This window comes from Notolepis coatsorum (assembly GCF_963971535.1).
Source record: "Notolepis coatsorum genome assembly, chromosome: 19".
Classification (NCBI taxonomy): domain Eukaryota; kingdom Metazoa; phylum Chordata; class Actinopteri; order Aulopiformes; family Paralepididae; genus Notolepis; species Notolepis coatsorum.
Window position 1 is genome coordinate 81,039,500 of NC_140183.1, and position 25,000 is coordinate 81,064,499.

The following is a 25,000-nucleotide window of genomic DNA, read 5'->3' on the forward strand; positions in this document are numbered from 1 at the left end:
CAATGACTTAGGCACGCACGCACGCACACACACACCACACACACACACACACACACACATACACACACACACACACACACACACACACACACACACCACACACACACACACACACACACACACACACACACACACACACACACACACACATTACAAGTATAGAGCAGATACAAATATGTGCAGCTGCATTACATATAGATGACGGTGATGCGTTTCATGTTGCACTAGAAACACCAGCAGGTGGCGAGACGCCCACGACACAAGACCATGCCTTCATGGTGACCATGTCAAACTGCACTCATGTTCTGACCTAGTTATTGTATTTGTTTGTCGTTTTGTACCCTAATTAATGTATGCGTGTGCTAGAAGCCCCAGAGATTAATCGTGTAGTAAAAAGAGGTTGACTGTCCTCTTTCCACAGGCATGTAGCATCTGTAAACATCCCTTATTTACATGAGGGGAGTTCCCCATCTCTCCCATTACACCTTTCTCTCCCCCTCCCCCCCTCCTCTCTCTCTCTCTCTCTCTCTCTCTCTCTCTCTCTCCTCTCTCTCCTCTCTCTCTTCTCTCTCTCTCTCCTCTCTCTCTCTCTCTCTCTCTCTCTCTCGCTCGCTCTCTCTCTCTCCCCTTTCCATGTTTGTCATCACAACGGGCGGACGACGGGCGCATCGCCATGACGATGGAGCGGGTGCTGTTGATCTCGCTGGAGCTGCTGGTGTCGGCGGTGCACCCGGTGCCGGGGGACTTCAAGTTCAAGTGGCGGGCGCGGCTGGCCTTCTCCTACGCCACGTCGCAGGCAGAGGCCGACCTGGACATGGTGCTGAGCGTGCCATGTCCTGCGCCTCTACCTCATCGCCCGCGTGATGCTGCTCCACAGCAAGCTGTTCACCGACGCCTCCTCCAGGAGCATAGGAGCCCTCAACAAGGGTGAGGCGTGAGGTGTGTCTGTGCTGCACGTGAAGGCCTGCCCCTCCCTGCCACGCCTGCCCCTCCTGCCACGCCTGCCCCTCCCTGCCACGCCTGCCCCTCCCTGCCCCTCCTGCCACGCCTGCCCCTCCCTCCCTGCCACGCCTGCCCCTCCTTGCCCCCTCCCTGCCACGCCTGCCCCTCCTGCCACGCCCTGCCCTCCCTGCCACCCTCCCCTCCCACGCCTGCCCCCTCCCCCTGCCCACCTGCCCCCTCCCTCCCGCCACGCCCCCTCCCCCAGCCTCCTGCCCTCCCTGCCACGCCTGCCCCCTCCCTGCCACGCCTGCCCCCTCCCTGCCACCTCCTGCCCCCCTGCCCGCCTGCCCTCCCTGCCACGCCTGCCCCTCCCTGCACGCCTGCCCCCTCCCTGCCACGCCTGCCCCCTCCCTGCCACGCCTGCCCCCTCCCCTGCCTCGCTGCCCCCTCCCTGCCACGCCCTGCCCCTCCCTGTCCCCCTGCCATGCCTGCCTCCCCTCCCTGCCACGCCTGCCCCTCCCTGCCACGCCTGCCCCCTCCCTGCCACGCCTGCCCCTCCCTGCCACGCCTGCCCCCTCCCTGCCACGCCTGCCCCCTCCCTGCCACGCCTGTCCCCTCCCTGCCACCCTGCCCCTCCCTGCCACGCCTGCCCCTCCCTGCCACGCCTGCCCTCCCTGCCACGCCTGCCCCCTCCTGCCAGCCTGCCCTCTGCCCCCCCTGCCCCTCCCTGCCACGCCTGCCCCCTCCCTGCCACGCCTGCCCCTCCTTGCCCCCTCCCTGTCCCCTCCCTGTGCCCTCCCTGCCACACCTGTCCCCTCCCTGTGCCCTCCCTGCCACACCTGCCCCCTCCCTGCCACGCCTGCCCCTCCCTGCCACGCCTGTGCCCTCCCTGCCACGCCTGTCCCCTCCCTGCCACGCCTGCCCCCTCCCTGCCACGCCTGCCCCCTCCCTGCCACGCCTGCCCCCCTCCCTGCCACGCCTGTCCCTCCCTGCCACGCCTGCCCCCTCCCTGCCACGCCTGCCCCCTCCCTGCCACGCCTGCCCCCTCCCTGCCACGCCTGCCCCTCCCTGCCACGCCTGCCCCTCCCTGCCACGCCTGCCCCCTCCCTGCCACACCTGCCCCCTCCCTGCCACGCCTGCCCCTCCCTGCCACGCCTGCCCCTCCCTGTCCCCTCCCTGCCCACGCCTGCCCCTCCCCTGCCCACCCCTGTCCCCTCCCTGCCACGCCTGCCCCCTCCCTGTGCCCTCCCTGCCACCCCTGCCCCTCCCTGCCACCCCTGTCCCCTCCCTGCCACCCCTGTCCCCTCCCTGCCACCCCTGTCCCCTCCCTGCTACCCCTGTGCCCTCCCTGCCACCCCTGTCCCCTCCCTGCCACCCCTGTCCCCTCCTGCCACCCCTGTCCCCTCCCTGCCACGCCTGTGCCCTCCCTGCCACCCCTGTCCCCTCCCTGCCACCCCTGTCCCCTCCCTGCCACCCTGTCCCCCCCCTGCCACCCATGTCCCCTCCCTGCCACCCCTGTCCCCTCCCTGCCACCCCTGTCCCCTCCCTGCCACGCCTGTGCCCTCCCTGCCACGCCTGTGCCCTCCCTGCCACACCTGTCCCCCCCCTGCCACCCCTGTCCCCTCCCTGCCACCCCTGTCCCCTCCCTGCCACGCCTGTGCCCTCCCTGCCATGCCTGTCCCCTCCCTGCCACGCCTGTGCCCTCCCTGCCACGCCTGTGCCCTCCCTGCCCCCTCCCTGCCACGCCTGTGCCCTCCCTGCCACGCCTGTGCCCTCCCTGCCACGCCTGTGCCCTCCCTGCCCCCCTCCCTGCCACGCCTGTGCCCTCCCTGCCACGCCTGTGCCCTCCCTGCCCCCCTCCCTGCCTGTCTCTCCCCTCTGTCTCCCTCTCTGCTCTTTGTGTCTCTCTTCATCTAACGACTGGAACGTGCCGATGACTGATATGGGGATATCGGGCCGATACTGGGCTAAAATGGAGTAAATCATATCAGTAACTTTTTAGAAATCGCTCGATTATGGCAGAAATCATAATCACGATAAAAAAGAAAATTATATTGAAATCACAATTATTAAACATGATCTCCTTGATTTGAGAACATCACGTGACGACAACTGAATTCGTTTTATAATTCGTTTCATACAACGCTAGTGAAACGGAGAAGAAGAAGGCTTCACCTGTGTGCTATTCATGTGCTCCCGATTTATCTTGAGCACACACAGGACCTTAGGGCTACCAGACAGCGTTCAGTTTGTCACGCTGGCCCTAATAAGGGTAAAGCACTGTAAAACAAGACCTGTCACATTGGTTATGCGAAGGCACCGTCCTTTGCTGTACCTCGGCTGGACAGGTTGCCCCCGCAGGGATCAGAGCGCACGCTACTCGTGGAGCGGTGGCTTCTCCTGCCCTGCTCAGAAGGTCTCTGTGAAGGACATTTGCACTGCAGCCTCCTGGTCCTCTCTGGGTGCTTCCATCTGGTTCTATCTGTCTCGCATGCGGTACTTAGTTCTGGGACCTCATCGGTTAGTTTAATAAATGGTAAACGGTGCATTTATATAGTGCTTTTATCCAAAGCACTTTACAATTTTGTTCCTCACATTCACCCGTTCACTCACACGTGCACACACCGACGGCGGAGGCGACCGTACATGGTGCCAACCTGCACATCGGGAGCAGTTAGGGGTTAAGTGTCTTGCTCAAGGACACTTTGACACGCTACCCGGGAGGAGCGGGAATCGAACCAGGAACCTTCCGACTACCAGACGACTGCTCTATCTCCTGAGCCACTTTCGCCCCCCCCCCCCCCCCCATATATATAATAGCTGGGATATGTAGTGTTAGACTATGCATGGTCTACTCATGTTGATATTGTGTGTTTTAGGGGTCTGCTCCCTTTTACGCACAGTGTTGCTGTTCTATTCTTGTGCTCCTCCTGGTCATGATTTCTACTACTTTTCTACTTTCTTGTCTTTGTGTGTGAGCACAGCGGTGTCTGTGTTTATTATTATTTCATGAAATTGGGGCCATATCTTCATTTTACATATATTTTCATTATGTCAAAAGATTATGATTTGAAACGCTCTAAAAAAAAAAAGTTAGTCATATAGGGTACCTCCCACGTCCCTAGCGTCCATTTTCATCCCATCCACTTCCATGTTAATAAAACCGCAATAAAACCGCCATAAAACAAAACAAAAAATAATATATATCTCTAATCTCTAATTTTCACATCATATATCGATAAATAAACAGAATAATTACACCAGGCATGCAAAAAAAAACAATACATACCTTTTAGTAATAGATTAGTACTAACCGGTGCTTACTAACGCTTACTAACGGCTATTTCTGACCGAAATAGTCAACCTTTCTTTTTTATAATGGCAGATTCTTATTCACAGGAATTTTGTCCATTTTTCACACGCTGTAATATGGTGTCTAAAATGTATAGAAATATGATGAATATGGATATGAATATGATTTTTTTCAATAAAAACAGACTTGGTATCAAACAAACACGAATATAAGTGGTTAAAATTCGGAAATATTTGTAATTTGTTACAGATATCTTGAGATTGGGCTATTAGTGTTAATCATGGGGATTTTTTTTTTAAATAGTAAACAGTTAAAATTATATGGCTTTAAACATGATGTATCATTTCATCTCTTAAGCCCAGTGAGTGTCAAAATCCTTAGGAAGCCACAAGGGTTCGTTCCCAGCTTTCTGTGTTCTGAGAGGGACATCAGGGATGAATGAAAACTTTATTTAACAGATTGCAGAATGGGTACAATACAGTACGGCTCAATACACACAATTGTTAAGGGGATGCAGACCAGAGAAAGTCATTTGTCTTGTTTACATCAGGGTCCCCCATTTTCAATTCATAGTGGTACATTTATCAGGGCTACACGCTTGCTTTGCCCATTAGTCCAATAGGCAAAGCAAGACGTGCAGCCAGGGACCGAAACTAGAGAGCGCCGCCCGCCATTTGCGGGCAGTTTTTACGTTTGGCGCCTCCCACTTAGAGGACTGACCGCCGTGTGGCGGCCAATCAAATGGTCATGTGAAAACCGAAAATCATGATCCAATTCTGAGCGGAGTTCTCACTCACTGTCTGAGCACAGACACGGAGCGGCGGCGCATTGCTGCTCCTAAACCTCCCCTACCTGTTTCTGTATGCTGCATGTAAACACACAGTCACCGTGACTGATGTTAGTCTAGTCAGAGAGACCTCCGTGAGCTGATGTTAGCTACTGTTACAAAATGACCCAGTCAACTATTCACTTTTAGTTTAATACATGAGGCATTGTGTAACGTTATCCAGCTGGCTAGCTTCTGATAGCTCCCTACATAAACAACTGCAAGTGTCCAGTTACATCGCATGAGGGCTGCAGCGCTGCTGACTAGGGTCCAGGTGCAGGGCAGGAGAATCCTTTCATGCTGAATGTAAGAGTTTAGGGTCCAGCTGTAGCGCCGGATAATCCTTGCTGGAGCTGGAGGCCACAGTATACACACAGACAGTGGAGCTGTTTGCAGACAGCGAGGTGGCGATGTCTCGCAGATAATACAACTACAAGTATGATTATATAATATATATATTTTATTAAAAAAAAAATTATATAAAATAATAATAATTTTTTTTTTTATCAAAAAAAAGTTGGCAGGTAAGAAATCTGCTTGGCGGGTAGATTCTTCCCATCTACCCGCCACTGGCCGGTGAGTCAAAAAGTTAATTTCGCTCCCTGCGTGCAGCCAGTATGAAATGTAACAGTAGTTATTTCATAACCCTAGTTATATGATTACTGGCTAATCATCTTTATTTTCTAGCCCCAAGGACCCCTGCACTGTTTCCATGTGAAACCTGGGCTCGGAAAGTAGAGCATGGCCACTTCACCTGGTTATATACTATGGGAGGTGGGCGTGGCTTGGTGAATGACCAGTGCATGAGGAAAAGCTCTTTCATTGGGCGCCTAGGGGCGTGAGCATAGTCCCAATAGGTGAAGCCAGACGCTTTGCCAGTAATCATATAACTAGGGTTATGAAATAACCACCGTTACACTCTGCCAGTGTAGAAGAAGCGGCTGGCGACTTGGTAGGGCAAGGCAATGACCAGGAACGGAATTGGCATAATGACGAAATATACAGTATATGTCATATATATTATATATATGGGAGCAAAGTAAAAAGGCAAACAAAATGTTAAATTAAATTAAATTAAATACTGAAATCCGATACCATGCGCCACGAATTGCATGATGAAAATCAAAGTGAAGTGATTTGGTTTCCTGCCCTTTTCACAAGTAGAAGCATGTTAGATCTCTCTGCTGCAGGAATCTTTTTATCCATTGACTCCAAACGAATGGTCTAAGTCTATTACTGTTGGGTAAAAGTGATCGATTGAATCGGTAGTCAGAATCCGTGAGGAAGAAGAGGTATCGGGGCGTGTGCCTAACTTAAAATCCCTCATTCCTTCCTTCCTTCCATCACCATGTATATCGAGACTTAGATGTAAGATGCAGTAGATGTTTCCTCACAAATCGGCCAGGGCCTCTCTCTCACCTGCTGCTTCCACGCCATTATATGGGCAGCTTCCTACCCCAGCTTCCACACGCTGTCACCTGGGATCAATCGACGCACCTGAGACTCGTCAGGTCATCACCGGCTCTGATAGGAGTCCTGCGTCTCCTGCCACTCACCGTCCGAGTGTTGCTTCACCAGCCGTGGTACTAGGACTCTCTACTGTTGCTTGCTCTGTCTCTTTAACCTGCCTTGCTCTGACCTGTCCTCTCGGTGTGTAGGACTACGCGCTCCCGGCCTGCGTCTCACCCCGAGACACCACCACCACAACCCTCCCTGGGAATCACACGGAGTGACCTTCCTTCCCACCGTCGCACATTCCTAACATTCTCTAACCTGTCTGCATGGTACCTTGAAATAAACATCCTAGACCGCCTCATTCTCCTCTCCCCTGTGTTCTGCTCTTGGGCTCAAGTTGACGCTACCCTAACAAAATCAAGTGAAACGTGAAATGGGAACGAAATATTGTATATATGTCTTAAGCAGGGCATGACAAAGAATAACTAGCACAAAACTATATTGCGGGGAAATGTGTGCAGGACATGAAGTGAAGGGTAAATCTGTAGAAATGAGTTCCAGGTTAGTAAGAAATCATTGCCAATTTATATTATAATTTTTTTGATCCACTTTTTCTCCTCCTGTTTTTCTGTGTTTTTCTCCCATCCCAATTTAGTCGTTATGTCAATTCCCCCTTCCCCTTCCTGGTCATTGCTCGCATGTGCCCCCCACTGGTCGGTCTAGGGAGCCCTGAAGTCTATCAGATGCTTCCTCCGAGACATAGGAGACAGCCAGCAGCATCTTTTCACCTGCCAGCACGGACTCTCATTGGCGAGGTGTAACGTGTGGGAGGTCACACTACCCTCGCCATCTCCCTCCCTCGCTGTGCAGGCGCCCTGACCGACCTGTAGGAGTCGCTGTTTACAACGACCAGAATACCACCCCACCGGCTTCCCTCCCGCTGACTCTGCCAATTGAGCCAGTATGACGGCCGGCCAAGCCGGAGGCAACGCTGACAGCCGGATTCGATACCAGTGTCTCTCACGTTGGTGACAAGCACTTAGTCCGCTGCGCCACCCACCAGCCTGCCAATTATATTATGAAGAGTATTATGGAGTCGGAGAGAGAGAGAGAGAGAGAGAGAGAGAGAGAGAGAGAGAGAGAGAGAGAGAGAGAGAGAGAGAGAGAGAGAGAGAGAGAGAGAGAGGGAGAGGGGGTAATAGATTAGTCATTTGCCAGGTGAATCTGTGATAGTGGCTACAATACCATGAGAGCCGCCATACAAGTGCAGTTCTAACTCTTAGGAACTCATTTTATCTGCTACTTAACCCTTCCTAGGCTCAACCTGTGCCCTCGGTTGATGCATCAGGATCTGCCGGCCCGACTCTTATCGACAGAGGAGCAATGGATACGAACAACCACATGCCAATGGGCCAATTACTCGCGGCTGGCGTGGCTCGACCTAGATGCATAACGGGGCGCCAATTACAATGGAGCTTCTCCAAGTGCTATCGCTAGCAAGGGCTACTTGAAGGAGATCATTAGTAAAAAGGTCAATTATGAATGGGAAACTATTCTAACTAATAGCATATTATGCCATCTGGTTGACACTTCCATCCAAAGCGGCAGGAGCACACGGCCTACATGCTCAGCATGGGTGGCCACAGTGAGAGTCAAGAGGCCAAACCCTGGCAGTGTCAGTGTCAGTCACCATGCTCTACGCATTGCGCTACATAGGACCACAGTCCGTGAGGATGAGCCCTTAGCTATATGCATCGTTGCCATGTAAGATTGAACTATGTGTGTTTCCTGATGTGTGATGTGTGTGTGTGTGTGTGTGTGTGTGTGTGTGTGTGTGTGTGTGTGTGTGTGTGTGTGTGTGTGTGTGTGTGTGTGTGTATATTGCAGGTGCACTTTAACACACGGTTCGTGATGAAGACTTTGATGACCATCTGTCCCGGGACGGTGCTGCTGGTCTTCAGCATCTCACTGTGGATCATCGCTGCCTGGACAGTACGAGTGTGTGAGAGGTCAGTACGAGTGTGTGAGAGGTCAGTACGAGTGTGTGAGAGGTCAGTACGAGTGTGTGAGAGGTCAGTACGAGTGTGTGAGAGGTCAGTACGAGTGTGTGAGAGGTCAGTACCAGTGTGTGAGAGGTCAGTACGAGTGTGTGAGAGGTCAGTACGAGTGTGTGAGAGGTCAGCCACACAGTCTTGCTGCTATAGTTGTGTGTGGTGTGTCTGTGTTTGTATATATATATATATATGTATGTATGTATGTATGTATGTATGTATGTATGTATGTATGTATGTATGTATGTATGTATGTATGTATGTATGTATGTATGTATGTATGTATGTATGTATGTATGTATGTATATATGTATATATGTATGTATATATGTATGTATGTATGTATGTATGTATGTATGTATGTATGTATGTATGTATGTATATATATATATATATATGTATGTATGTATGTATGTATGTATGTATGTATGTATGTATGTATGTATGTATGTATGTATGTATGTATGTATGTATGTATGTATGTATGTATGTATGTATGTATGTATGTATTGTGGCAATTCCAGGTGTAGGGGTGGCAGAATAAACAACACACAGACAGGTTGCAGTTCCCAAAATCATGCTCTTTATTTTCTATTTAAATAATAATCACTTGCTGGCGTTAATCTGTCGGCCGGGCGGCGTCTCCGCTCTGTGGCCTCTCGCCTTGCGCTGCTACGGGGGACTGAGAGGAGGCTCCTCGGCTCCATTAAGTCCCCCCTCCCCAACAGGCGCACCGCGCCGTGATTCGATAATCACCTAATCACTCCTGATGGGTCTCTAGTGACAGGTGCGTCCGGAAGCGGAACGCCCAAACATGGGCAGCGCCCAGCCATTGGGTCGCCACGTAGCGCCCATCAATCACCAAGCCCAGGGGTGGCTTGGGGTTGCCACAGTATGTATGTATGTATGTATGTATGGGTGTATGTGTGTGAGAGAGAGGGAGAAGAGAGCAGTTAGAAAACTGTGTGTGTTTTGACTGTGATTTAACAGTAGATGTAACTAACCTGGTATAATGGGAATATATATCATTATGTAACAAAGGGCGTTTTGTGGTAGCTGGCTTCACTAAACACGAGCAACCGCAGTTAGGCTTAACCGGTGTCTCGGCGGTGGTTATCAGGTTGGTTAGTCAGTCAACTCAGGTTCTCCCACTAAAAGGGGTAGTTTCAGCAACAGACGACCAATCCCAAACACAGGCCTGTCTTCTAGAAATGTCTGTTTTATGCTGCAAGAATGAAATGTTGAATAGTTACGGATTTAAACAGAGAATCGCAGAAAAGGAACACAGTCGCTAGAAATTACTATTGGCACAAAAAGGGGGAAAAAGCTCACAAATGAATAAACATATCCTCTCTGCCTAATCATTAAATCATGACTCACATATGGCAGGGTTTATAGCAATAGTATTGTGTATTACATTAAATGAACTGGCTACTGATTAGATGTCTTCTGTGACAGATTATGGCATGCAGGCAATCTTTTATATAATTTCTTTTGTTACTGTTGAACTCCCATGGCCTTAGGATGTATTGAGCGCAAATTACAAATAAATGTAAGAACATAATACAACATGATAAGTAGGCTTACTTGCAAAGACTTGTAAGTCTTGAAAAAATAATAACAATAGAAAGTCAGAGGTTTTATATCTTTCATAGCTGTGTCTTGATAGCCTACATAAGACCTAGCCCCTTTCATGACTGTGATGCACGCTAACAGGGTTGGACGAGTGAAACCACAGTCCCTTATTCCTCCGGAAAATCCCATAATTAACTCTGAAGAACTGGTCCTCCGCGAAACGCTCGTTGTACAAGTAGCGCAGAGAAATGTCAAAGGTACTCACAGTTGCACGAGGGTTTTGGACAGAGAAACGCAATGGTTTGAAAGCTTGGCGTTACTAATAAACATTTTAAATAATTTGTATAAACTGGTCAACACTGGTCAACACTGGTCAACACCGCTTTATTTCCGGCATCAGGCAGCTAAAGCCGTTTTGAGCAGTGTTGACCAGTTTATAAAAATTATTTAAAATGTTTATTAGCAACGCAGAGCTTTCAAACCATTGCGTTTCTCTGTCCAAAACCCTTGTGCAACTGTGAGTACATTTGAAATTTCTCTGCGATACTTGTACAACGAGCGTTTCGCGGAGGACCAGTTCTTCAGAGTTAATTATGGGATTTTCCTATGGAGGAATAAGAGACTGTGGTTTCACTCGATCCAACCCTGTTGGCGTGCATCACAGTCACGAAAGGGGCTGACATTGCTTTCAACCAACAAAGGCGGTGTTATAAGAAAATAATTAATCCGCACCGACTGTAAAAGATTGTTCCACACAATCTTCTAGTAATGATATTCCACATCCCAATGAGTTGATTGGTCAATAGGCGGTGTGCTTTTTCTTATGTTTCCATCTCTTAGCCGAACACAACGTGCTTCAGAGCAGGTCAGGTGTGTAGCACAAATTAACCACAGTTCACCCCTTAACCCCATAGTCTAGCTTCATAGTACCCCCCCCCCAGGTAACACCGGCGTGTGATATGAGAAACAACTAGAGCTTACAGGTCTAAGAGCACACTCTCAACTCTGCTATATTTGATGAAGTTTGAATCACAGTTGAAGTTGTTTGTTGTTGAGTGCCATTGGTTTTGGTTTGGTTTCCCATTGATATGCTGCTGCAGCCACCGCTCACCTCCACAACAATTCAGATCCTCTGAGCCTTGAAATAGTTCTGCTTGGAAATGCATAGAATGGTTACAAAGGCTGCGATGGCACAATATGAGCAGCTGCTGACCAAGGAGCAAAATGTATTCAACTTTGATTGAGTCGAAAGGAATATTGACTTTTGTCACCATTGAGCACATCTCAGATGATATCAAAGCATCATACCATTGTGCATAACTGGATCCCAAAAAGGAAACTTTTCGGGAAGTGAGGACAATATGCTGATTATTCCCCACTTAGACACATGTACCATTCATAAATAATAGTTAAGCCTGGCTCCAGATTCATCAAACATCTTCCACACACCGTGGCACACTGTCAACATTTTGCTGAATCCCAGACTGCATGATACAGGTGGCAAATGAACCATACTATTCAAACAACAAACAACGCCATGTTGCCCATACAGATTGGCTGATTTATTTGAAAAGATTTTCAATGCAACTGGCAGATGTTCACGCAGATGGATTGCTATCGCTTCCATTCACACTTAGAACAATGGAAAAAAACATGTCAACAGCTACAACCAGTGCCATCAGTCTTGATGTTTGATGACTTATGCATGTAAGTTGCTCGGAGCTATTCAAGTTTTTGTCTGTGTTTCCATTTTGCCGTTCCAAAAGCAAAAGTGATTATGGTGATGTGTGTGAAGTTAACTCGCGACAAAGACGTGGACAGAAGGGGAATCTGAACAGAAATGCTGAACATCTTGAGCTTGTGTCTGGTGTCTGCTCTGGGCTGGAGGTCTTACCTCAAACACTTCATGGTTCACTCTGAAGCGACCCCCCAGTGAGACAATGACCCCCCCAGTGAAACAATGACCCCCTCAGTGAAACATCGACCCCCCCCCCCCCCCCCAGTGAAACATCGACCCCCCAGTGAAACAATGACCCCCTCAGTGAAACATCGACCCCCCCCAGTGAGATAATGACCCCCCCAGTGAAACAATGACCCCCTCAGTGAAACATCGACCCCCCCCCCCAGTGAAACAATGACCCCCTCAGTGAAACATCGACCCCCCCCCCCCCCCCAGTGAAACATTGACCCCCCCAGTGAAACAATGACCCCCTCAGTGAAACATCGACCCCCCCCCCCAGTGAAACAATGACCCCCTCAGTGAAACATCGACCCCCCCCCCCAGTGAAACAATGACCCCCTCAGTGAAACATCGACCCCCCCCCCCCCCAGTGAAACACTGACCCCCTCAGTGAAACATCGACCCCCCCAGTGAAACATCGACCCCCCCAGTGAAACATTGACCCCCCCAGTGAAACATTGACCCCCCCCCCCCAGTGAAACATTGACCCCCCCAGTGAAACAATGATCCCCCCCAGTGAAACATTGACCCCCCCAGTGAAACATTGACCCCCCCAGTGAAACATTGACCCCCTCAGTGAAACATTGACCCCCTCAGTGAAACATCGACCCCCTCAGTGAAACATCGACCCCCTCAGTGAAACATCGACCCCCTCAGTGAAACAATGACCCCCCCCAGTGAAACATTGACCCCCCCAGTGAAACATTGACCCCCTCAGTGAAACATTGACCCCCCCAGTTAAACATTGACCCCCTCAGTGAAACATTGACCCCCCCAGTTAACACTTTGGTCGCCAGGCTTATATTCTTAATATACCATCCTCCGCCAGCTCTATTTGTCTATGGAGAAGTTCCCCTTCTTTGCAGGGCTATAACTTTTTAAATTGTATTGCTAAATTGACATTACTATGGCCCATTCAACATCAAGTATCTATTGTTCAGGGTGTAGCAACGTTATACTTTTTCATTCACATATTCATACTAAAATACGGTCTAAAGTATAAGTATGTTTTTATCGTTTTCTGCAGCTTTCTCCAGAACGTGATTTATAGACCTAAATGCATTATATTGATGATCAAATACAGTTTGATAGCAATCTGTGCGAGATAAAAAATGTCAAATGGACGTGCTTCTAGAAGTTACTACTGATCATCTGATGTTGACCGGATGGGGGGGGGGGGGGTCGTTTATAATTCCGTGGCCAACGTTAGATGATTCATCTAGTGTGGGTGATATGATCATTAGAGCAGTTTATATCGAACACGTTAAAAAAAAACGCTGAATCTTACCGTAGCTTCCTCATAGCGTTGGGCGATGAGCGTGGAGCAGAAATATTGCTATTATGGGATGTAGAAATATGCGATCCATTTCCAGGTTGTATAATAGTATATACTTCCAAATCATGTTGTTTATCGAGTTATTGGTAACGGATTGCTATCCGTTGTGTCTAGCTCGGGTCCTGGGACTATTATCGAGTGATCAGACCGAATTGGAATGAGCACCAGCTTCCATTTCCTGTTTCCGCTCTGGGCGATCCGCCGATCGGCCACCAGATGGCGCTCTTGAACCGTTGGAGAGTTGAGAGGGGATCAACAGTAGATCTCAAGTCTCCTGGGGAGAAATATGATTTCGATCACAGATTTTTGAAATATTGATATCAAATATGTGGTACGGCGTCTTTGGCGACCATAATGTTAAACATTGACCCCCTCAGTGACACAATGACCCGCCCAGTGACACAATGACCCACTCTGTGAAACAATGACCCCCCCCAGTGAAACAATGACCCCCCCCCCCCCCCCCCCCCCCCCAGTGAAACAATGCCCCCCTCAGTGAAACAATGACCCCCTTAGTGAAAACAATGAGCCCCTCGGTCAGGCGAACCTGGAGTTTGATTGACATTGTATCTCACCTTCTTCAAAAAACCCTGAATGAGAGGTGGTGTGAGAAAAACGAATCCGGGGGTTTGATTCACTCGCTCTAAACAAGGCAGGTGTGACTTTTAAAGCAAGTGTGGTTTTCCTCAGGTATCATGATAACCAGGATGTGACCAGTAACTTTCTGGGAGCCATGTGGCTGATCTCCATCACCTTCCTCTCCATCGGCTATGGAGACATGGTCCCTCATACCTACTGTGGCAAGGGAGTCTGTCTGCTCACTGGAATCATGGTTAGTATACTCCCCTCTGTTGCTCTCTCTCTCCCTCTCTCTCTCTCCCTCTCTCTCTCTCTCTCTCTCTCTCTCTCTCTCTCTCTCTCTCTCTCTCCCTCTCTCTCCCTCTCTCTCTCTCTCTCTCCCTCTCTCTCTCTCTCTCTCTCTCTCTCTCTCTCTCTCTCTCTCTCTCTCTCTCTCTCTCTCTCTCTCTCTCACTCTCACACATACACACACATAGCCCTCTCTGTCTCCCTCTTTCTCTTTCCCTCTATTAAAGGGGTTATGCACTGCTATTCCTAGCACTATTTGGGCAACTTTACACACTTCCTGTGAGTCTATGTAACACATCTGTAATTTTTATTCCAAAAATAATCATTGTTTTATATTTCTAATCTTGTACTCAAAACCAGCATTTTTCAGCCTCATGAAAGCAGGCTATTATTGGCTTGGCTCCAACCATACTAGCAGAATGCTTTGAGTGACAGCCACCCACCAAATAGCTCCGCCCATCTCCCCGTCAGAGATTAGGTTTCAGGTTACATACAAATATGGTATGTCATAAATATAGAGATGTAGCAGTACTGTCTATCTATATATATGTTACCACTATTTGTAAAAGCCACAACCACGTTACCATATTTGTAATAATGTAAATCATTGTGTCGTTGTACATATTGTGTATACACCGTTAGAAGCTAACATAGCTTAGCTTGGTAGCTATTGTGCTAACAACATATCCCGACGTCCGGCTCGCTGGCCGGCATGCACGCCCGACACAAAATGGTTCTCTCCTCTCTGTACACCCCCGTCCCCACGGGTACCCTGCCGGGGAGCCCATGGACGCGACAACGGCGGCAGCCGTAGGGTGCTCGAGCCCGCCGTAACGCTAGTGGTACACAATAGCTATGAGCTAACTAACGCTACGGCCGCCGCTGTTGTCGCGTCCACAAGCTCCCCGGCAGGACACCCGCGAGAACGGGGGCACACAAGGAGGAGAGAACCACCCCAAATCGAGCACTCATGCCGGCCGACAAGCCGGACACCGCGGTTGTTGTTAGCACAATAGTAGCCCACTGTGATGCACCGAGTGGGCCACCATTGATCAACATGCAGCGATGTGTAGCTTGCATGATGCGTGTGCAGTGCTTTGCCACACAGGTCTGAGAAGAGGACCTGCACATGATAGCAACCGGGAGCGTCGCGGAGCATTCAGCCTGCTGGCTACCTAGATCCACTTCAACCAGCCGAGCGTCGGGAGCTCCAGCAGCTTGTCGATGTGCTAATAGCCTGGAGCCAGCTACCGTTAGCTTGCAGAGGCTATTAGCACACCGACAAGCTGTGTAGCCAGCAGGCTGAATGCTCCGCGACGCTGGTTGAAGTGGATCTAGGTAGCCAGCAGGCTGAACGACGCTCCCGGTTGCTAACGCCGGCCCCGGCTGGTGCTAAGTAGCTAGCGATCGCTCCCGATCCCCTCTCAACTCTCCAACGGTTCAAGAGCGCCATCTGGTGGCCGATCGGTGGATCGCCCAAACCGGAAACCGGAAACGGAAGCTGGTGCTCATTCCAATTCGGTCCGATCACTCGCTAATAGTCCCGGGACTCGAGCTATACACAATGGATAGCAATCCGTTACCAATAACTCAATAAACAACATGCTTTGGACGTATATACTATTATACAACCTGGAGATGGATCGCATATTTCAACATCCCATAATAGGAATATTTTTGCTCCACGCTCATCGCCCAACGCTACGAGGAAGCTACGGTGAGTTTCAGCATTTTTTTTAACGTGTTCGCTACAAACTGCTCTAATAATCATATCACCCACACTAGATGAATCATCTAACGTTGGCCACGGAATTATAAACGACCCCCCCCCCCCATCCGGTCAACATCAGATGATAAGTAGTAACTTCTAGAAGCACGTCCATTTGAAATTTTTTATCTCGCGCCGATCGCTATCAAACTGTATACAATCATCAATATAATGCATTTAGGGCTATAAATCACGTTCTGCAGAAAGCTGCAGAAAACGATAAAAACATACTTATACTTTAGACCGTATTTTAGTATGAATATGTGAATGAAAAAGTAGAACGTTGCTACCCCCTTGAACAATAGATACTTGATGTTGAATGGGCCATAGTAATGTCAATTTAATTTAAAAAGTTATAGCCCTGCAAAGAAGGGGAACTTCTCCATAGACAAATAGAGCTGGCAGAGGATGGTATAATGATGTACATAAGCCTGGCGAAGAAAGTGTTAACTGTAAAACGCATAGACTGTTTCAGACTCGTTTTGAATGCAAGCTGTGATATTTGACATACATGCATTTCGCCTGCCAAACCTTGTACCGCGGCTGATATCGCAGTAATACACTGTTCCCTAGTGTTGTTTTCACTCCAGGCATCACTGCTTGGAATTGCCATTTGCGTTGAGACGCTGTGATATTTATTGCCTAAACACCCCAACATTAGCTGTTTTATGTCTCTAGGGGTCGGGCTATAGCAATGGCATATTAAATACAATTGTTCAACAAAACCCATGGGGTCTCTGTCAGGTTTGGGAAATAGTTCAACAAGTCCTTTTAATTCTGTCGGTGACCATGGTCGGTAAACTGTAGCGTTTACATTTTCGCCTAGTGGGACAATCCTCATAGGATATGTGCTGGTCGGTTTCTCGGATCTAGTGACCATTTGTGATGGTTCCGGTGGCATTCTAACATTTTCTATTTTGTTCCATGGTGGTGATGGCGTTTGCACTGCTGGCGAACTGTCCTGTGTTGTATTAGAGCTATTTTTCCTTGATGGTCCTGCGTCTACAATTTCTCCCTCGTCTGGGTTCCTATTAGGGATGTCCGATATTATCGGCCTACCGATATTATCGGCCGATATCGGCATTAAAATGTGATATCGGAAAATATCTGTATCTGTTTTCAAAACAATTTTTTTTTTTTTTTTTTTTTTTTTACATTTCTATAGAAATGATGTCCGATATTTTCGGCATTAAAATGTGATATCGGTTGATATCGGTATCGGAAATTAAGAGTTGGACAATATCAGTATATCGCTATCGGTAAAAAAGCCAATATCGAGCATCCCTAGTTCCTACTGTATCTAAAACCACACGTGCGCGTCTGTTAAAAGTTACTCTTGTGGACACGTCATCGTCTGAATCGTCCTCTACCACGCACGCGGTCAGGCTTGGATATAGGCCTTCAACAATTTTGATATTGGGCCTCTTTTAACTTTTTCTGTCTTCTCCGTTGTCAAGCGTTTTGGTTTGAGACTGAGTTATAATACATTTTTCCGCCTCTTCTTTTAAACGTGTCAGATTTCTCAAATCAATTTCACATTGCCACAAAACCAATGCATGTTCGATACGACTTTGTTTTCTCACGGTAAACTACCTGGCACGTCCACGGAAACTTTCGTGTACGCCCCTAAGTTTCTCGTTACTAAAACAACCTAGGACTGGCCAGTTGTTTTTTGTCCATTTTGACCATAATCCCAAATATTTTACAGCTATAGGTCCATACTTTGTCAGCATGAAGTCGCAAGGCGAGTTGCAGGTAACGTCATTTTTGCTCAGTGAACGCCCCATGATACCAGCTATATGCTCCGCGCTGCCCTTGACGTAACGTCCCTGATATGGTCACCCATGTTGCCAAACTAGTATGACTGGTAAAAAGTAAGAAAGAGAGAGAGAGAGAGAGAAACAGATATAGGCAAACAGATATAGACAAACAGACAAAAAAATATCAATCAGATATATTTTAGTAAAGTCCTGTTTCTAGTTATAACTAAATAATTGCATATAAGGTGGAGACCAGACACTCAATCTTATATAATTGGTATCTTAATTATAACTTATTAACCGTAGTTGTATAGTGTATAATGAAACGTTTGTCAATCTGTATTGTTTTAGAGAACCAAACTGGGCATTCATTCAAGTCAAAGTAAATTTATCAGGGCTGATTCTAAGATATATATATCTCAGTTGTATAATGGTATAACTAATTTAGATGTTGAATCACTAAACATATTACCCCAATTACCTTATGTATCGTTGTCACTAAGTAATTTATAGTGCTGTTATCATTACTTATCGTGAAACCGGAAGTGGAATCAAAACTACAATTCCCAAAATGGTCGTTCCTCATGGCGTCACTATGCCGTATGTTGTTGTCTGATTCTTCGTAAACCCGGAAGTCTAACAGGGCCCGAACGCGGAACTGAAAGTGGGTTGGTGTTACGATTCCTGGAACGTTTCGTTGGCATGTCAGTGGTAGAGATGAGTAGAACCCAGAATGCAGACTTAACACGAGGAGAGGTAGTGGAGGATGAAATAGACGAAGCACGAGTCATGGATGAAAGTAATAAGCTCTTTACTGAACGTGGAAAACAATACAAAAACTGACTCACGGGGAATACGGAGAAACATAAGGTAGACAGCACACAGGACGAGGGTAACATGAGTAATGATCCAGCAAGGAAAGGCAGGGCAGACAACACTAATATACACAGACTAATTGACACATGAGGGTGATTGGGAACAAGACACAGCTGGAAAAGGAAAAGACTGAACAACCTGGGGTAAAATACTGAAACATGATGACACTAAATAACACATAGATACAGACACAGGGGAGAAATCACTAGACTAAAAAATGGGGCACAACACAGACAGCAGATACACAGACAACAGATTAGTGAGTATGAGAGAGAACAAATTAATAAACATAGACAGGCACAAATGCAGTAGTGTATTGTTCATGAGTGGTGCTGGAAGTCCGATGGCTGGTCCAATAGGACCGGGGGGGGTGACACGTGGGCCGGCTTTGTTGCTACCGGAAGTCACTCTCCTAGCATGTCGCGAGAGTTATAAACGGGACTACCGATTCTTGAGCGTCTAAACACAATACGGGCAAACTATCCCGGGTGATATAGGATCTTTGTGTATGAAAATAAAGTTATGTCCTGTGATTGTTACACACAGTGGGTAAAGCTTTAATGTTCACGCCGCCTACCACACTCCTCTTTCGTGTATGCGCGCGCTTCCCACCCCACTCCGTGTGAACAAAGAAATGTCTGTATAACGTTAACTCGTCGCCTAATGCTCGCTGCGATATCAGCCAGTTCTCAACTCAATAAAGCAACACGACGGGTTCTATAATACCGTTCACATACACAAGAAACGTAAACAGACAAACAAACAATAATATATAAAAGGTAACGTGTGTGTATGCTTGGTCTGTATTGGATTGCTGTTCAGTTTAATTGACCAGCCTCATGCTGCGATAAGGCTTGGATACCCTTGATCTACCTACACATCGTCATTAAGTATAACGACCGAACCTGAACTTCGAAATTTAACAGCGACATATTGTAAATTTAATACACCATTTAATCAAACTCACGGTCTCTCAACACACGCGACAACTGTCCTGTAGCTATAACTACCCGCCTATCTGTAAGGATAATGGTTTACCTAATCCGAATACATCGTTTTCAGGAAGTTAATGACCGCAGGTCTAGTCAGTGTGAACTTGGAATTAATACAACGATACCCGGGGCAAATCCTATAATGATTCGATCAGCTCTCGGTCCTACTTTCCGCCTATTGCAGAAGAATCACAGAACAGATTCCAACCAAGTAACGTTTCCAAGAACATCACTAACACGCCATACGTATAATAATAAGTCGGTCCTCTTACCAACAGTATATATCTCCTAAGTCAGCCAGTCCCTGGTCACAACATATTAGTTCAGTTAGTACCCTCTTGGTCCTAACTAGGAAATCTACATTCCCTATATGTGCACATACTTTTAGCTAGTCTCTGGTTAAAACTCAGTCAGGGTATAGTACAACTTTGACCCAGTACGTATTTCAGCTAGTGTCTATAACACTCAGTCTGGGAACAGGTACCATTAACCCAGCAAATCTTTCCTTCACACCTGAGGAAGACCGGGGTACACGCGTTCCCCCGTAACAATTCACAATACAGACCAGATATTCAATGCACGTCACTCTATCGTCCAGCCATAGTCTCGAATATTAAAACACACTGTAAATGCTCACCTTGTGTAGAGAGACGTGGGGATCACATCAATGTGTTCCAGATACAGGCCGGCCTAAACTATTCCTCCTCTCTCTACACCTGAGAACAGATCAGTCTGCACAAAACTTGAAGTTCGCGACGCCAAATTGTAGGATAATACTTAGATAGGAATAGAGTCAAATGACTTGCTCACTCAGTGGGTCCAGTTAATGAGGTTTATTAACCAGATCAATCAAATCATTACAACAGTGGCGGTCAGGTGGCGTAGCGGAGATTGTGCTTGTCACCAATGCACGAGGCTGCGGTCTCGACTCCCGGAGAGTCAGCATTGCCTTGGCTCGGGCTGATCGCTATACTAACTCGTTTGGCTGAGTTAGGGGGAGGGAAGCCGTGGGTGGGTCCTGGGCGTTGTGGACAGCGACCCCTACAGTTCGGTCGGGGCGCCTGCACAGCGAGGGTAGGATCTGGAGAGAGGTAGTTTGACCTTCCACATGTTACACTCTCCCAGTGAGAATCTGCGGTGCCAGGCTGGCTGCCGGTTGGCTGCACATGTGTCGGAGGCAAACATGTGACAGTCTCCGGCCTCCCGGACCAACAGTAGGGGGGGGGGTGCGCAACAACCAGGAAGGGGGTTGGGCATTGGCATAACGACTAACAGTGGGATGGGAGAAAAAATCGGAAAAAAGGAGGGGGAAAAAGATAATAATAAAAAAAATCATTACAACAATAGAGAATATGGCTGGAGATCTCACCTTAACAGACCAGCTCCGTCAGTCAGGTAAAAAGATCCCGCTCCCCAGTCGGGGGAGCAGTTAAGTACCAGGTGAACAATGGGGGGGGGGGGGGGGGGGGGGAGGTTTGGGAGGGAGGGGGCGTAGTTTATACACAGGTTAAGAGGTCTTGGCGATATATATTCCACAATCCCCTGTCAGGGAAACGCGTGGTGCGCGCACTCCCACTCTCAAACTACCTGAGTTCTGGGACTCGACTCCGGCTGCATGGTTTGCTATTGTAGAGGCGCATTTCAACAAGAGCAACGTGGATGACGACGACGACCGGTACAACCATGCTGTGGCAATGTTGGGCAGCTCCACTGCAGCTCGAGTGGTAGGTTTTTTGTCTGCTCCCCCGGCGACGAACAAACAGGAGCGCCTCAAGGCCCTACTTCTAGAGACATTTTAACTGTCCGCTGCGGAGCGGGTGCGTCGCCTATTTGCTATGTCGGTTTTTGGAGACGAGAGACCTTCTGCGTGCATGGAGAGGATGCTAAATCTGCTCGGTACCGAAGACCCCATGATCCCTTTTTTTTTTTTTTTTACTTCATTTTTTAGCGTTTATCGCTTTTTCTGGTCAAGCATGACCGACAGAAACAGGTTGAATGGGATATAGACACTCTGAGAAAATACGGCGAGTCCGGGAGTCGAACTCGTGTACCCCAGATCCGTGACGAGCACGGTTGTCCCCGACGCCGAAATAGCGCCGAGATACGCGGTGAGCTACGGGAGCTCCCCCCCATGATCCTTTTCACGGAGATGTTCATGCGCACGCTGCCAGCCCAAGTTAGGATGGCGCTGGCCAACATCGCCATCGTGGGCCCCCACGCCCTTGCCAGGGAGGCGGACCGTTTTGTTTTGGCCATGCCTCAGCGGTCCGCCGACCTGCTCGCTCCCGCGACCGCCCCGCCACCGGACCGTCGCAGGAGAGCGAGGGATGACGCCAGGCCTTCTGGTCAGCACGGTAACGCAGCGGGCCATTGTTTCTTCCATGCCACGTTTGGCGCCAAGGCCAGACGGTGCCGCTCACCCTGCACCTTCGGACCTACGGGAAACGGCGGGACCGGCGTTCAGTAGTGGCCCTGAGCGCTGGCGTCACCAACAGGCTGCTCTTCATCCGAGACACTGCCTCTGGTCGCAGTTTCCTTTGTGACACGGGTGCCCAGTAGAGCATCATTCCGGCAGAGAGATCAGATGTGGCAAAGGAGGAGCGCAGTCCGCAGTTGGCGGGTGCGGACGGCATGCCCATCCGCTCTTACGGCACAAGGGCGGTGGATGTATGTTTCGGAGGACAATGTTTTTCGTGGGATTTTGTCATTGCGGCTGTCACATTTCCCCTCCTTGGTGCAGATTTTCTGTGCGCCCACAACCTGTTAGTGTCAAGTCAAATCAAGAGTTTTATTTGTCACGGCATACAAGTATACAATGAAATGAGGGTGGTTTTGCCCGCAACGATGTGCATAATACAACAGTAATAACATAATAGAATCCAATAGAACGACATTGTGCAATAAAACAAGTAAACAGAGTAGGGCATATCGGTATATGTACATAAGTTATTTACAGAGCATGGTAGGACATGCTAGGTCCTGTGGTAGTGCAATACACTGTTAGCTACGGATGAGGCACTGGGTCTATGTACATGCTATATTATACAATCTCAAGTTATACTATACTATTCTTAAAGTGACCTTTCCTTAGTGGCCATAAGTGTGGGCGTGTGCAGCATATGTGTGTGCTTGCTCATGTTAAAGTGGCTGCTAGTGTGTGAGCGTGTACAGTGTGTGTGTCGTGTGTGTGCTCATGTGTGCTTGTGTGTGGAGAGTTCAGTGTTCAAGGCTCTGATGGCCTGGGGGAAGAAGCTGAACCGAAGTCTCTCTGTCCTAGTAGCTGGTGTTTGCAGGCGTCTGCCTGACCTCAGCAGCATGAACAGGCTGTTGTTGGGGTGGTGAGGGTCTTTCATTATTCTGCAGGCTCTGGATTTGCACCTCTTGTTGTATAGAACCTGCAGGGGTGGTAGTGCAATACCCGTGGTACGCTCGGCTGAGCGCACCACTCTCTGTAGGGCCTTCTTGTCCTGTGCCGTGCTGTTTCCATACCAGGCAGTGATGTTTCCAGTCAAGATGCTCTCTACAGCTCCGGAGTAGAAGGACTGGAGTATCTTCCCAGATACTCTGAACTTCCTTAACTGTCTCAGGTGGTAGAGGCGCTGCTTCGCCTTTTTTACGACTGAGTCTATGTGTGTTGTCCATGTCAGATCCTCTGAGATGTGGACCCCAAGGTACTTAAAGCTGCTCACCCTGTCCACGGTAGCCCCGTTTATCCTCAGTGGTGTGTGTGTCTCCTGCTGTCCTCTCCTATAATCCACGATCAGCTCCTTGGTTTTACCAATGTTCAGGAGCAGGCTGTTGTCCTGGCACCAGCGTTCCAGTACCTCAACCTCCTCCCGGTAGGCCTTCTCGTCGTTGTCCGAGATCAGCCCCACCACCACTGTGTCGTCCGCAAACTTCACTATGGAGTTGGAGCTGAACTTGGCCACACAGTCGTGTGTGTATAGTGAGTACAGCAGGGGGCTCAGAACACAGCCCATGTGGGGACTACCGCCGCCTCAATGACGCGTCCAAGCCTGACCGCTACCCGGTCCCGCATGTCCAGGACTTTGCAGCGAACCTGGCAGGCAATCGCTTCTTCTTCAAAGTGGACCTGGTACGGGGGTACCATCAGGTGCCGGTGCACCCCGAGGACATCCCCAAGACGGCCGTCGTCACGCCCTTTGGGCTTTTCGAGTTTCTGCAAATGCCGTTCGGCCTGAAGAACATGGCACAGACCTTCCAACGCCTCATCCATTCGGTGCTCCGGGACCTACCATTCCTCTTCGTCTACTTGGACGACATCCTCGTAGCGAGCGCCACGGAGGAGGAGCACCTGTCCCACCTCCGAACCCTATTCACACGGCTCAGCCAGCATCCGGCAAAGTGTGAGTTCGGGCGGGACGCCATCGACTTTTTCGGGCACCGGGTCTCCGCAGAGGGGGTGACCCCCCTCCCCTCGAAGGTGGAAGCTGTCGCTGCATTCCCGCGCCCCCGCACAGTCAGTGAGCTCAAGGGGTTCATGGTGACCTTTTACTATCGCTTCCTCCGCCACATCGCTCACGTCCTGCGGCCTCTGTACGACGCCCAGAAGGGCAAGACTCTGAAGCAGCCGGTGGACTGGACGGTGGAGCGTGTCAAGGCTTTTCAGGCTTTTTGTTGGCCCACCCCTCGCCCTCGGTGCCCACTGCTCTCACCACGGACGCCTCTGACTTTGCTGTGGGAGCGGTGTATGAGCAGTGGGTTGGGGACGCCTGGCAGCCTCTTGCCTTCTTCAGCCGCCAGCTGTCGCCCAGGGAGCAGAGGTACAGCACGTTCGACAGGGAGCTCCTAGGGCTGTGGCTTGCTGTCAGACACTTCCGTTTTTTGCTGGAGGGACGCAAGTTTACGGCTTACGTGGACCATAAGCCACTCACGCACGCCATGTCCAAGTCGGCAGAGCCGTGGTCCGACCACCAGCAGCGCCAGCTCGCCTACGTGTCCGAGTTCACCACGGACATCCAGCACGTTGCTGGGAAGTCCAACCAGGTGGCGGATTGTCTCTCCAGGGCGGTGGTCGGTGCGGTGCAGCTGGGCTTGGACTACGTCAGCATGGCTGCGGACCAGGCTGCCGATCCTGCCGTCCAAGCTCTCGAGTTGTCGGACACTGGACTGCGCCTGGAGGAGGTGGTTTTCGGTGACGTGGGGGCCACGCTCCTGTGCGATGTCTCCATGGGTCAGCCGCGGCCAGTAGTCCCCGCCAACTAGAGACGCCCTGCCTTCGAGGCCATACACGGCTTGTCTCACCCTGGCAGGAAGCC

General features: G+C 49.4%; 1 protein-coding gene across 1 annotated transcript in view; it reads left to right on the top strand.

Moving 5' to 3' along the window:
- The window catches only part of kcnn3 (potassium intermediate/small conductance calcium-activated channel, subfamily N, member 3), a gene marked incomplete at both ends in the record, with an annotated part of 203,396 nt that overhangs the window by 44,212 nt on the left and 134,184 nt on the right, over positions 1-25,000 (top strand). Inside the window, 5 exon segments of the mRNA XM_084336731.1 lie at positions 634-653; positions 655-831; positions 833-926; positions 8,424-8,545; positions 14,149-14,290. Of these exon segments, the coding sequence (XP_084192857.1) occupies positions 634-653; positions 655-831; positions 833-926; positions 8,424-8,545; positions 14,149-14,290 (555 nt within the window).